This window comes from Haliotis cracherodii, unplaced genomic scaffold (assembly GCF_022045235.1).
Source record: "Haliotis cracherodii isolate W230 unplaced genomic scaffold, xgHalCrac1.p SCAF_2, whole genome shotgun sequence".
Lineage (NCBI taxonomy): Eukaryota > Metazoa > Mollusca > Gastropoda > Lepetellida > Haliotidae > Haliotis > Haliotis cracherodii.
In genome coordinates, this window is record NW_027266275.1 from 63,866,985 (window position 1) to 63,882,152 (window position 15,168).

Below are 15,168 nucleotides of genomic sequence, written 5' to 3' on the forward strand. Positions count from 1 at the left end.
TCCATTATCTAATAAATGTCTGTATCGTGTTATGCAGATGCTTGAAGAACTGCATGGAAAAGATCACACCAGAGGAACCAACAGCGTTCAGGGTACTCACCGGCAGTGTTAAACCGGTTGCAGCAAAGTTCAACTGGACACTTTTTAAGTATGATCAATCAAATGCAGCCTACAGCGACCTTTCGTCAGCCGACAAGAAGTTCAAGCGTGGTAAGTTAAGTTAACTTACATCTGACTTGATATCGTTGTCGCTTTATCTTTCTTCAGATTTAGCGTTTGTATTTAAATCTATTATTAGGTGTTGCCTTATCACACTTGAACGTTTTGAATGAGGCACTTTCTCCGTTTTTGAACCTTGGAATAACTGTTGAAAAATTCAGTGTTTTCCGATATAAAGTGTCCCGTCCCCACTGGGCAAGTCAGGTCGTAGTTGGAAGGCCTCGAATCGCCCTCGTCTCGCCGTATATAGGTGCAGCCCGTCTTCTCGAAAGTGCCAAGAATAATGTATTTTTCCGGTACTTGATAGCTATGAACACGTCAAGTTACTCACAGCGGACGTCTCTATGCAAGGAGTGTAGCGAGATGTCATGCGCTAGGACCTTGTTTGGGCTGCACGCCACACAAGTGAGGTCACTCTATGTCTACATAGCATAACATCACACGAGCTGCCCTTGGGAGTATCACGATAGGCAATCAGAATACTTTCCATTTCATCGCCTTAATAAATGATACAATAATCATCAGTATTTGTAGTTAAGGAGTAGTAGTAGTGAGTGAGTTGTATTTAACGCCACTTTGAACAGTATTCCACTTATGTCACGGCATGTCAGCTTAATATGGATGGAAAGCCCAAAGTGATGAAGGTCGGAAACGTTTACTAATTTGGTGAAGCCAACGAGTATGGGTAACGCAAACTGCAGATGTTATGCACATGGTTTCTGAAACTGAACGTTGATTCAATGAGTATGCCTATATTTTTTGCGTGATTGCTTAATGCTGACAAACGTAGACACATAATCGGGGCGAACCGGGATTCGAACTCACATTCATATGTTTCTGACGTGCCAAGGAACGCAAATAAACAGAGAATTGCGGCACGTTACACGGCTGAGCCACCCGTGCCCCCAGTAGAAGTAATAGTGGTCGTACAGATACTAAGCACGCACGTTTGTCATAAAATGTTGAACACGTTCATAAGCTATTGATATGTATATAACACACTTGCAGAACCGTCTGACCAACTGTTTGAGTTGGAACCTAACTATTTCACGCCTGGTGGCGTGTACAAACTACAGATTACAGCCGACATACAGGACCGACCTCAGAGCAGAGCCTTCAGAGTCTTACTGGTAAATGAAAAACCAAGAGGTGGAACGTGTAAAATAACACCAACAGAAGGTAGGCATGGGTTTGTCCAATAATACTATTCTTTATATATTTTTGTAGCGCATCTTATTCATATACTCCCTGCTCAAGAACGCTTAAGGTTCTGTGTTCATACTTTGCCGTCCTGGATGGCAGCATATCTGGTGTTTGAATGCCCGTTCAGTTGGGTAAAAGCTGTAAGTTCTTGTAGGTACACTGGATTCACGCCATTGAGTGATCTGAGACAAATACCAACAGCTTGAACCTGACTCTCTATGTCACTGGCAGCAATGCAGTTCTTTGAGGACCAGTGTCAGGTTGTCGTGCATTCGACATTGTGTGATGAACCTGGCAGCTGTATTTTGTTGACACTGCAGCTTGTTCAGATGATTTTGTTGAATGTCATGCACGAAGTTGTTGCATAGTGTAATCTTGAAGAGACAAATACACGAGACAAGCATTTAAGTTGTCTTTGTCCACATATATCGTAAGTTGTAGCAGCATCACGAGGGATACGTGGGGGTTCATTTTGAAGAAGTGATGAGGAAACGGGTTTGAATCCTAGATAGAGGTCTGTATCGTCAGCATATAGATGAAAACTCAGATCATGAGATCTTGCAATTCTTCCAACTGGTATAGGGTTTATTGTGAAAGGTTTTGAGCCAAGAACAGATCACTGTGGCAATCCAAATTTCATTTCCCTTCCATCTGTTCTCTCCCAAACATTAATCAGTGACTGGTGGCTTCCTGTGATATATGATGTGCACTATGATAGAGCCTCACCAGTAACACCCATCTGTGACGTCTTGAGAAGAGTTTAGTGGTCTATTGTGGCAAATGCTGATGATAGATCGAGTCGCCCTTGGAGTCAACAAACATGATGTTAGGATAAGATTTCTGGATGAACAACTTCTTTATTACAATTAGGAGGGACGTTTCGGTGTTGGTTCCAGCAACGTTATCAAGCAAATGAGGTACAGAGTATGGATGAAAAACATATATACACGTATGCGCTAGAGTTTATACAGGTTGAATAGGTTGGGGTGTCGTTACAGGTGAGTGGAGAAGCCACAAGTTGGTAACAAAATGTCCGTAATGAAAACAAGGGGGTGCTAGCTCATACTTGAATATATGCTTCTCATCCATACTCTGTACCCCCTTGCTTGATACCATCCTAATTAAAACAAAGAACATTTCATCCATATTCATCCAGGTTCAACAACATGAAGTTGGTCATTGTGCATACGTAGCAAAGCTGTTTCTGTGTTGTGTCTTGTTATTGCAGGATTGCAGGACATCTCCAACCTGTCCAATGTTTGCATGGAATGTTTGCTGAAAGCCTTCCAATTTTGTCAGCTCTGGTGGCATCAAAGCATGTCATGTTGGTCGTAGCTGTCATTGCCAGCTAAACCAAACGAGCTGCATTTTGCATCATATTGTCTATTAATCAACTGGGTTTATCATGCTTTTAGTGAAGAACTTGATAGCAAACTTCTCTTTTGTTGTGCGGGAAGGTAGTGTAGCTGGCATTTTCTTGAAAAGTACTCCATTTCTATCTTGAAATACTTCCCACTGATCATGTTTGTTTGTTGCTCAACGCCGCACACAGCACTATTCCAGCTATATGTCGGTAGTCTGGAAAACATCTAGTCTAGACAGTCCAGTGATTGACATCATGGGCATCGATCTACGTGATTGGGATACGATGACATACATAAACCAAGTCAGCAAGCCTTACCAACCGATCTTACGACAAGCATAGTCATTTTCTGCGCATCAATGTTGAACGTTGAAATAGCTGCAGATCATTAATTTTCCACCATAGATATTTAGTCTATATGACAGGTCACTAAACTCCATGAGGTAAGTATCCAGTAGACTTGACTTTGGTGGTCGATAAACGACATTACATTGTATCATTTGGTTGTGTTAATTTGCTGGAGTTAATTTGCTGATGGATAATTGGTCGAAACCAAGTTCTGTTAACGGCTAACACATCCAAGCTGTGATCTTTTGAAAAAGTTTCTGAAGAGCCTGAGGCTTGGCAACCGTGAATCTTCTGCAGATCTAGTATTTATAAGACCAAACCTGCTTGATACATCGGCCTTTCCAATCGTGTTATGGTTATTCCTGGGTAAACCCTCCGGGTTCCTCCTCTTGCGTCCCTGTGTGTCTTAGAAACACCACAAAAGTCAATTTTTTTAATGATTTGAAAATTGGTCAGGAATCCCACACACAATTCCCTTAATGCGGCTGACAAGGACTGGATTAGACCCATTCTTCACCAGACAGATACCGATTAAGAGCATAAAGACGGCTACGCACAGGTGTACCTGTTGTTCTCACAACATGGACCTTGTAGTGCTGATTAAACTTTTATGTTAATGGGTAGGGAGACATTGAATGTTTGTTCCAGTGTTGATAATACAACGTACCACCAGTGATATGGTAAGGAAACTTTGAGAGATGCAACCATTCAATGTCAAGTGTTACAGATTAAGACTACAATCCAGTTATATAATACCAATGACTTGAAGGACACAGCTAATCATTCCCAGGGATATTAAACAGATGTAGGAAAACTGTCAAGAGTACACACTTTGTATACTGAAACGCAAAAGAAACGTCACCATGGATAGATATATGAGAAACCTTATTTGTCCAAACACTGTAAACATACTTTGAGACATATTAAAACGATGAAACTTGGCAAAATTGATCATCAATGTTGAACTTAAAGTGACAAATGTTCTTAAAGTTAAACACAACACTAGTCTCTGAAAAAATGACATCACAAGTCAGTATCTCGTTTGTCCGCCATGTGCATTGATGACTGCCGTGCAACGTCGATACATGGAATGGATGAGGCGGTTGATGGAGGTCATATGCACTTGAGCCCACACTCTGAGGAACGCCCTGAGATGTCATTCAGCCGTCTTTGAATCTCGTCCAACAGGTGCTCAATGGAATTTGAATGGGGGCTGAGGGCAGGCCACTGCATGGTTCTGATGCCATTCTGCTGGAGGAAGTTTCTTGTTGTTCTCGCGGCGTGGGCACGGACGTTATTAGCTGAAACTCGTGGTTGCGGCGACGTGCCAAATGAGGTATGGCGTGTGGTCTCAAGACTTGATCAATGTACCGAGCTGCTGTGACACTATTGCCTCTCCCTGGACCGATGTTCTGGAAGACCACAGGGCCAATCCTCTGTGCAAGACCAATTCCACCCCACACCATGATGTTCGGATCATCCCACGAGTCTCTCTCAACAACACAAGCATCCGAATAACGATACCTACGGCGTCGCGGACTCTCTCTCTCTCTGCCATCTGCTGTTGAGACATAGTAACGGCTCTCGTCTGAGAAGAGGTCTCTTTTCCACTGCTGGTTGCGCCAATGCTGGTCCTGTGTGGCCCACTGAAGACTATCCCGGCGATGACGTGGTGTGAGAATGGGTCCTCGGTGTGGCCTGTGACAGTGGAGGTGTCTGCTCGTCGATCGTCGACGCAGTGTGTCCGCACTAATGTGTCGCTGGTGTGTCCCCATGGTCTGTCGTGTCGCACAACCTGACGATCCTGACGTGGGGTGGTGACCCTTGGTCTTCCACTAGTGGTCGGTCATCTGTAGTGTTGACTTGAAATGCATTGGCTACTTGCCGGGCGGTTTGTCCAGCTTGCAATCGTCCAAGGGCTTGGTGTCGCTGATTTCTTGTCAATCTTAGCATGTGGTGGCAATTCAATAACGAATGAGTGTTATCTGATCTGGGTGGATTTTTATAGGGCAAGAAACGGGGGAACGCATGTGCATTTCAATTTGCACGGAACTCACGTGCATCGGGTTACCATGGCCGTTTCCGTGATGCGTTTGGGCGATTGGTTTTATTGTCATCTGCTTTGTTTTTTTATCATCAAATTTCATTTTTCCGAACAAGGTAATGTTAAATTTTAGAAACTTTGACAAAAATTACCCAGATATTTAAATGACAACTTTTCTGGCAATGTTACTTGGGGTGACGTTTCTTTTGCGGTTCAGTATATAACACAACAGAATAGCAGATTTTCTGGTGCAGCCACTTGGTACAACCTTGACCTTAATATATTGCCAAACAATGATGAAAAACAGTAAAGGGGAAAGTAGATTACACGTGATATTGACCCACGTAGGGATTCCGAGGCAGAACAGGTCGCTAGTTCCCTGTACTTGCCATATAGCTTGCTGTGATATAGATGGAACATTGCGGACTGGGGCAAAAAACAACATTCACCTGATCACTATTGAGCTGTTCCCTATATATCCTTCATAGTTTTCAGGCATTCCAGCATACATCTTCTTACAAGTGGATTTTGATACACATGAAAATCCGGGTTGGAATAGGTCTTCAGTTACGATGCTTGCCGAAAAAAGGCGACCAGGCTTGTCGTAAGAGGTATTCGGAGCTGATTTGTTTGTCAGCCAATTCATGTCAGGACGAAGACACCAGCGTTATTTGTGTTGACAAAGGATAACATATCGAAGTTCTAGTGAAATGTAGCATGTTTACGGTTTTTACACATGCTATTACCATTCAAACTATTCATAAATAGCGGATGTTGATTATTTATTTCGAACACTCACTGTTTACATGTTGTGCTGTGACAACAACAACCAATTCCAACACCGTAGTCGTATTTCTTACATGACATACCAGGGACGGTCCGGACTGGTATTGGTTTTCAGCAACCCATGTCGTAAGAGACGACTATGCTTGTCGTAGGTAGCGACTTGAGGCATCAGGTGGTCAGGCTCGCTGACTTTGTTGATCCATGCCATCGTATCCCAATTGCGTAGACCGATGCTCATGATGTCAATCACTGGATTGTCTGGTCCAGGCCCGATTAGATGCAGACCTCCGTCATACAGCCGGAATATTGTCGCATAAACAACACACACACATTAAAGTATATATCATACTCATTGAACTACAAACCGGACTGTTCTTTTCTTTAAAGATTTCTCCAAAATACTGCATTAAACTGTATCTTTCAGAAAAAATGACATGTAAGAGAGATGCACCGTACACCAAAACATTATAGTGCGTACAGATTCAGAAACAAACCCTGTGCACAGTTTGGAATTGCACTGTATATTTTACTCATCTGTCAGATCATGTCTCTATTTTTGTGTAGGCGTGGCTCTACAAACAAGATTCAAAATTCTTTGTGATGGATGGATGGATGAGGGTATGCGGGAGGCAACTAATGACGCGATTGACATCGAAGAACCACTCAAGTTGAAGATTATACAGGATGGTAACCTCATCCGATCAACAGGTGAATGTTGTGATGGGAATATCACATCTCTCCGCTACATTAACTAATGGCTGATATCTCAATGTCAAAATTTAATTTTGATTTCTGTGCTGTTGCTTTGTGTATTTATCGAAATTTGACAGTCGCAACTAATATTTGTCTCCATATCACGACAGCTTGTGGTCGGGCTCGTCTTTATTAGACCATGTCATGTCGTCTAAAAGCACTCACAGCTGCCATGATCCGCTTGCCAAAGAATTGTTTTCACCACCTATAGCTACTAGTATCTTCCATAACAAATGTGTTAATCATATATTCTAGAGAACTCTTATACAAGAGTATACCTTGATCATTTTGGACGAGCATTAACTGATTGTGTCCCCTGGCACAGATTTCACTCGCAAACTGTCACAACCTTCCGTCGACCTGAAGGCTGGTCCTGAGCCGGATTTCGAAACGGAGGTTAAACTGGTTGTCACTGATGCGTTCGGTGGTCAAGTCGAGTTTACAGAGACGGTCAAGGTAATGTATAATGATTAAGGGGTCATAATAATTTCAGCTGTAGTTGTAATAGACCCGGGATAGAATATTTTAATTTTGAACAATTTTTGAACTGAATTACCTTTATTCACAACCTTGTCGACTTATTGTGAGAGGAAAGTGTAAAATCTAAGACAGTTACCTCTCCTTTGAAGCTGTGGTGCAACAGTTGATCCACATAACACTAAAGGAAGCAGAGATGCAAAGCATTTAACCACAAGGCCACCCCCGCCTCTTGTTGAAATAACTGATTTGCTACGCAGAATTGCTTCTGTTGACGATACTTGGTCGTTGCTTCGAGTCCCATATTTCCCGGTTATAATAATTAGTTTTAAGCTCTTTAGGTTTCACCATAGGAGTAAGAATCTAGGTCGAGCGTTGACGCAAACACATGACACAATGCTGAGAACTAACACCACACGAGAACCACGTAATTGATGCACCAGCATGTCCTCCACGTAAAACATCATGAATTGGCCTTTTAATGTGTGTGTGTGTGTGTGTGTGCGTTCGTGCGTGCGTGCGTGTGTGCGTGCGTACGTGCGTGCGTGTGTGCGTGCGTGTATGTGTGTGTGTGTGTGTGTGTGTGTGTGTGAGGGGTAGGGGTCCGAAACCGTTTCTGCTGGCAACTATTTAACTGTTTTCCACCAACATGAATCAAACATGTCATGTATAAACATTAGTGTGGCGGTCGGGTAGCCTTGTGGTCAAAGCGTTCGCTCGTCACGCCGAAGACACTTGTTCTATTCTCGGGTACAATGTGTGGAGTCCACTTCTGGTGTTCCCCGACGTAATATTGCTGGAATATTGCTAAAAGCGGCGTAAAACCATACTCACTCATTCACTCACAATAAACATTAGAATAAACCTTCAACGTCAGAGAATAGTGAGTCTCAATTAGCTGCCGAAATGGATTCCATTGTGCACAAAAGGCAAAATAGTGCTTAACATCAATCGAATGAATGGCTGAAAATCAGCGATGACACCAGGTGTTCTCACAAAAAATATAGGCATGTCCTGCTCTACCGATTGCACCAACCCCTCGCACACGTTGCATAAATAGGCAAGTGATTGTTTGATTTGCTGCCTATCCCGTTTACTGTTCTAAGTAAATTTATATGAACAAGATGGGGGTTTTGGCAGTTGTGCATTTTTTTTCTGAGGAATGTGAACATTGTTGTTTGAAGGGAATATTTAAGTTGACGGTAACACTTACAACACCTAGGAGATGAGCATTTGAGTGACATTCTATGGAAATTTGACGAGCCAAGACTATCCTGCGACTTTACAGTCAACTGTTTTGGCAAATCTCTTCTGGAAATGTGTTCTACTCTTGACATTCATATATAGTATGGCGGATACGGGTGAATGACTGGCCACTCTACGTCTATTGGCACTATGGGAGGCAGTGTTATTGATTATGTTTCGACATCCTCATACATATTCCATAACGTTAGAGAATTTACTATACTCTCATGCACCATCTGCGATCATCAGCCAATGCAATGTGCTCAAATCATGAAATATTTGTCAACACTGACTCTGAGCATAATGAGATCTACAAATTTGTATGTATTGGGAGACAAAGAGAGACATGCATCACTGTCGTCACCCGATATAACTGATAGTTTGGACAAGGCAGCTTTGACAGATGTCCCTGAAGCAGAGAACCCACCGTGGTATGATTATGGACATATTGTTAAAAAGCACAAAAGTTGCCATGCCCTCAATACTTTCTGAAATACAAAGACACTTGAACACTCAGCCATGTTTGTCAGAGTTCGAAATGAATGCAGATCTACCTGTAGGAAAAAGGCGGAGCTACACCAGCAACGTACAAGAGAGTTATTGATTGAATCAGCTACTATTTCTCTTAATGGTTTGAGGAACATTGTCTGACGTCTGTCTGGTCGTACCCGCAATCATAATCCTATTGTTATGGGTGATTGGACTGAATATTTTAATTCAGTGTTCTCATGAGCTTCTGGCTCATTCCAATCAGATTCATCAGTTATTAGAAATCGCAGTGAACAGACCACCGACGGACAAGACATCTCACATGACATTCTTGATAGCCCCATAAGCAGGACATGAAATATTGGAGAAAACAATAAATCTGCGGGCCTAGATCATTTTACGTGAATACGTAAAACACTCATCAAACACTATTGTTCCATAATTAGATATATTGTTTAACTGAATGTATGTTTTTCCTGACAAATGGCCAGTTGGCATCACTATACCTCTGCACAAAAGATTAAACGAATCCTGATAATTACAGGTTAATTAGTCTTTATTAGTATATGTTAAGAAAAGTGTTTACCGTTATCGTGGAGAAGAGATTGGTGTGTTGGGCAGTTAGCCTATCCAAAATACGTGAATGTCAATCTGAATTCAGGAAGGGGTATTGTACCGCGGATAATTGCTTTGATTTTAATGTTTTTAATTAGCGTTTTCTCTCGCGTAAAGGAGGCATTTATGAGAATATTAAATTATGTGTTCGGTTAAATAATCTCATTTTTGATTGCTTAATTTCCTACTGGTTTTAGACAAGGCTGTGCGCTTAGTCCCTTTCTATTTCAGTACTTTATAAATGAGTTTGGTCTTCAAATGTATATACTGTGTAAGTTGCTGTACGGTTACATCCAATTTTTTAAATTATTTTACTTTGCTGATGGCGTGATACTTTTTGAGGACAGTGTTTATATTAATCTGCGAAAGATAAATGTATAATATACTCTTTATCAAGCAAGTGATGACTTGCTTGATAAAGGTGTTAGGATCTACACCGAAACGTCGCACTAATTGTAATAAAGAAGTTGTTCATCCATAGAACTTGTCTTTCTTCAACAAAAAGGGTGTCGACTTTCACGTTTTGAAAAGTCGTTTATCAGAGATGATGAGAATGAAGTTGTTTCAGGACACACCTAGAGAAGTAATTTAACAATGGACGTAACTGGTCAAAAAAAAATTATAGCATAACTTTACAACCTAAATTATACCTATACTGCTCTATGGTGGTGATGTTTTGGGGTTTGAAAACGTAAATATACTCGATGTAGTACAGTTATTTGCTTGCTAGCGGTTTCTTGGTGTAACCATGTCAGCATCAGAGTGGAGTTTTGGGGGAATGTGGTAGACACCCGATCCATGTACGTACCATTTATAAATGTGTTAGATAGTGGCTAAATATTATCACAATGTGTATCTATGATGAGAAATAACTTCCAACAGACATGGCACAGTGAAGTATTTTCTTCTCCAAATATACATTATTTAGTTAAATCAATAACTGCTCTTTCCAAAGTGTTGTCATGATTTAGTAATTGTACGAGGGCGCCATGCAAACATTCCAGGGAATTTACGTACAGTAAACTACGGTTATAACGAACTCAAAGGGACCACAAATTTTAGTTCGTTTTAACCGTAGTTCGTTATAAGCATATATACAGCATATATACAGCAAATGGCGGGACCAAAAAAAAAGTTCGTTATATCCGCCAGTTCGTTATTAGCATGTTCGTTACAAACGTAGTTTACTGTATATGTAAGTTATGCAACTCATTGCAACTCTATGTTTGGTATTTAAGACAAATTTATTTTATAACAAAGTTTTATCTCCATCCAAACTATAACTAATTCAGCCTCCTTTTATCATCGCAAGATCCTGACACTGTAGTTGAGTTAGCTACATATATTTATAATGCGCACTTTGATGGAAACGTATTATTCAATGTTTAACAACCTTACATATTGAATAACACAAATGGAAATAAATTTACTCAAACCAAAGCGACTGACACATAATATATTCTCACTTTCCAGGTGAAGAACAGCATGCCGCCGGTTCCAAAGTTTGGAATAGCTGCTTCAACGCTAAATAAAGAAGAGGACGAAAAACAAAAGAAAGATTTCAGTGACTTCCTCGAAACAATCAAATATGATGTCAGATTCTCAGCGGGTAAAGGCGCCCCTCTTGACACAGCTGTAATCGCATCAACCGTCGCAAAATCACTTAACACTGCTGTAAGTACATAGTTGTCACTTGACTTATCGCATGCCATATTTGCCAATTTACTATGTCCCTTCTGTGGTGTGATTGATGTTGAGACACATTTTCGGATAGCCTGTACCCCCTGTGATGACATCAGATATGAACTGTTGCAACCTCACCTCATCTGTAAAGTTAATATATTTAATGCAATGCGGTGAAATACAAAAACTGTCAGCTGATATTTTAATCCTAATGTTTACCAGAAGAAATAGACTTACAAAGCCAAGCGTGTTTTTTCCTCAAGTATTATTATCATTGCTGTAACTTATCTCCTATTAAAACTATGCCTGCAGACTGCACTTTGCGAAGACTATTTTAGTAAGGTGTATTACACAGTTGTGCTGTGAATATTTGTGTTTGTGTTTGTGAGTGTGTGTGTGTGTGTGTGTGTGTGCGCGTGCGTGTGCGTATATGTGTGTGTGTGTGTGTGTGTGTGTGGTGTACCCCTCACTCTCTTCCTTCATGTCTACATTCTCTCTCTCTCTCTCTCTCTCTCTCTCTCTCTCTCTCTCTCTCTCTCTCTCTCTCTCTCTCTCTCTCTCGCTTGGGGCGGTCGGGTCGGGGGTTAAAGCGTTCGCTCGTCACGCCGAAGACCCGGGTTCGATTCCCGACATGGGTACAATGTGTGAAGCCAATTTCTGGTGATATTGCTGGAATATTGCTAAAAGCGGCGTAAAACAATACTCTCTCTCTCTCTCTCACACACACACACACAAACACACACACCGGCCCCCACCTCCAACACACACACACACTAACTCGCTTAACCATTTGCTAGGATAGGTTGAAGAGTTTCACACTGTGAAATGAAGTAAAATGTCTGTAGGTTCTTAACTTGTTGCCATTAACTTTTTTATTGTTATTCGCAATGTCACAACCTACAGACTGTTGAAGTTCCAGTGCTCTTCCAGCTCATAAGTGAAAACAGTTAAACGAAGAGACGAAAGAACTATACTATCAAAGTTCAGGTTTGGATCACTTCCTATATTACTAGTGTCATACAGATATTCCATGCCCGCCACTCCTTTATCTGAAAGGACTTGTAAATATTGTAACAGTTGTGCATCGTCGATTCCTCCTGTTGTTGAAGACGAAAAACATGTTGTGATTGATTGACCTTGTTTTTTTTATACCGACTTAAGGCAGAGTTTACTCGTTGCTGATGCTGCTAGTAAGAGTAACTTTAATTGTCATGATTTTGTGCAGAAATTGTGCTTCATTTCACAGTGTGAAACTCTTCAACTTATCCTAGCAAATGGTTAAGTGAGTTTGTTAAAATGTGTGTTTGTGTTGGAGGTGGGGGCGGTGTGTTTGTGTGTGTGAGAGAGAGAGAGAGAGAGGTAGGGGGGGGGGGGGGTGGTTTAAGTGGTATGCTATGATATGTATATATGCCCGAGTCATACAGTTGGGACTTGTAACCCTTGATGTTTTATATTGTGATATATGTGTTTTATTGTCTCTCATGGTGAAATGAGAGTGACAAAGATGAGAATGCATTTAAACCATTTTAATGGGGTTGGCTCACAACGCACTGGCAACGCCCTGCAAACGCCATGCCAACGTTGATGGACGTGGGAGAAGCGCCGTTGGAGCGCAATGATCGCCGTGGCAGCTCCGTGTAGTCGCTGTGAGAGCCCAGTAAAATAAATAACACTCCGGGTAAGCGCCGCCGACTACCATTGCGTCCTTAGTGCGATCATGTGCGTCCTTGCTGCGCGCCCAAAGAGCTCCTGTGGAGCTGTAGGAGACCTAACTGCGCTGCTACGGCAACCCAACGGCGTTCCTACTGCGCGCATGTCAGAACGCCGAGCAACGGCGCGTACTTTGTGCATGCTCAAAGTGCGCGCCGTCACATGGCGTTCTTGGCGACCCCACCGCGTCAAATGGAGATGCCACCGCCTTGCTGCGGCGCTGAAGGAGACCCTGCTTACAGGTCGGTCAAGTCATCTATAAATTGAGAATTATTATTACATATTGTAAAAACAAAGCTCATAGGTCTCATTTCTCAAAACTTTATCTAAGTAATCACAAACTAAAATTGAAACTGGTAAATATACAGAAACACCAACCTCATTGGAACAACGTCTCTGTTGTGTCTTAGAAGAGGGGCAACATTATGCACTGTGTTGTATAAAATACAACCAAGAAAGAGAATCACAAATAATCCTCAATCATGATAAAGAATTTGGTACACTCTGTTAAAAGGAACAATTCTTAATAATTTTTACCAACAGTTATCCAGAAAAAATTTCCAAGATCGTAATATAAACAAATTCCTTGTATGTTCAACATTACCATAGTTTTGCTCAATTCACATAGTGTTTCCATATCATTATAATACATTTGCTACAAAATGTATTTGTTATAATGTACCCCCTTTGTATTTTGAATGTACCTGTGTGTTATTGTGCATATGTTTTGAAGTGCGTGATAGTGTAATACTGCCATTGTTACGCAATACATATCTCATCTAATACATCTTTGTAGTATGATAGTTTGTTACAGTTGTGTACTGGGGCACGGTTGGCTCAATCGCTTAAGGCGCTGTACTCGCTGTGCAGATTTGTGTCCCTCGGGCACGCCAGAAACCTATGACAGTGTGTTCGAATCCTGGTTTGCCTCGATTATGTTGTCAGCCCTATAGCCGTGCTTGTGGGTTTCACCAAAGTGGTGAACGTCAAGGCCTGCATCACTTCGGGCTTTCCTCCCACATCAAGCTGACACACCTATTCAAAGTACTATTCACTCACTCATTACTCTCACTTACTTACTTAAGTTGGAGATTTTACGTGCGCTTTCCGACTAACAGCGTATGTATGCAATAAACTATGCCTAACCGTAAACCGCCGCATGAAACGATTGGAATCATTCTTTACATACAGTGAAGAACTTGAAATAATCCTGTGCTCAACTGTGCAAAGCAAGCATGTGATTATGAAGACAACTAATTACAAATTTCTCAAATCAAACCCCTTATTTTACATGTGTTGTATATTGAACAAAGTCATACTTTATAGAAGCCTGGTATTTAATCGTGTTGAACAATAAGTTGCAATAGCAGTGTGAAGGGAGAAAGATTGAGTGCGCGTTACATGCTTGATCGGAATTCCTCGCTGGAACCTTTCTCGCTGGCTGCCTGATTAGCATACGATACTTTGCAAAGGTAGTGCGCAACAGAGCTATTCGGGTAAGGGAGTTAATCTTTCACGTGCCTGATAATGTTCTATACTACGCCTACAGCTAAAGGAGATAATCGCTCAATACGCAATAGTTTATTTTTACAAAATATAAACCGGTAAACTTTAGTTTAAAAAAAACAAAATGAACAAATTGAATGGATTATCTACATTAAGAAACATAACTTAAGGCGGGGAAGAATAAAAAAATCTGTTTTCTTCTAGTATTCATTATGGTCTCCTGCACATACATGTAGCGGATTAGCAGACGGTGATTAGGTGACATCTATATTATAATTACTTGAAAGTGTTGAAATCGGTTTGGACGTTATCCCATTTGATAAGTAACACACTCTCGCACATTAGCCAACGGAGTGGATAAATCTTGGCGATGAAAGATTTATTATCATCACTTGAAAGTATTGAATTTGGTTTGTGATGAGCTGTTGGTTTGTACGGTATATGTGAATAGTCATCATGTTCTGACGCAATTGCCGTTGAATTCGCGTGATATATCTACACTCAAATCAAGTTGAGCTCAGTTTAATAGTGTTCACATAGTCAACAAGCTAATTGTATTGTAAACAAACCATAAAATATATATAATTGTGTATGAAGACTTATACTTTTAAACATACATTTTTTACAAGAAATTGACATCTTAAGATTTTATTGATATTTTATACCTGCTTATCTACATGCCAAACAGTTTCACAATGTACAAAACTTGCATAAAATTTGAAACACA

The 15,168-nt window shown here is 41.0% G+C and overlaps 1 protein-coding gene across 1 annotated transcript in view; it reads left to right on the top strand.

Annotated features, from left to right (window-relative positions):
• Positions 1–15,168, top strand: part of LOC139468346 (uncharacterized) — a 90,786-nt gene that overhangs the window by 44,398 nt on the left and 31,220 nt on the right. The window contains exons 3-7 of the mRNA XM_071250253.1: positions 38–210; positions 1,228–1,398; positions 6,528–6,671; positions 7,042–7,172; positions 11,016–11,216. Of these exons, the coding sequence (XP_071106354.1) occupies positions 38–210; positions 1,228–1,398; positions 6,528–6,671; positions 7,042–7,172; positions 11,016–11,216 (820 nt within the window). The remainder of the gene's footprint in view (positions 1–37; positions 211–1,227; positions 1,399–6,527; positions 6,672–7,041; positions 7,173–11,015; positions 11,217–15,168) is intronic.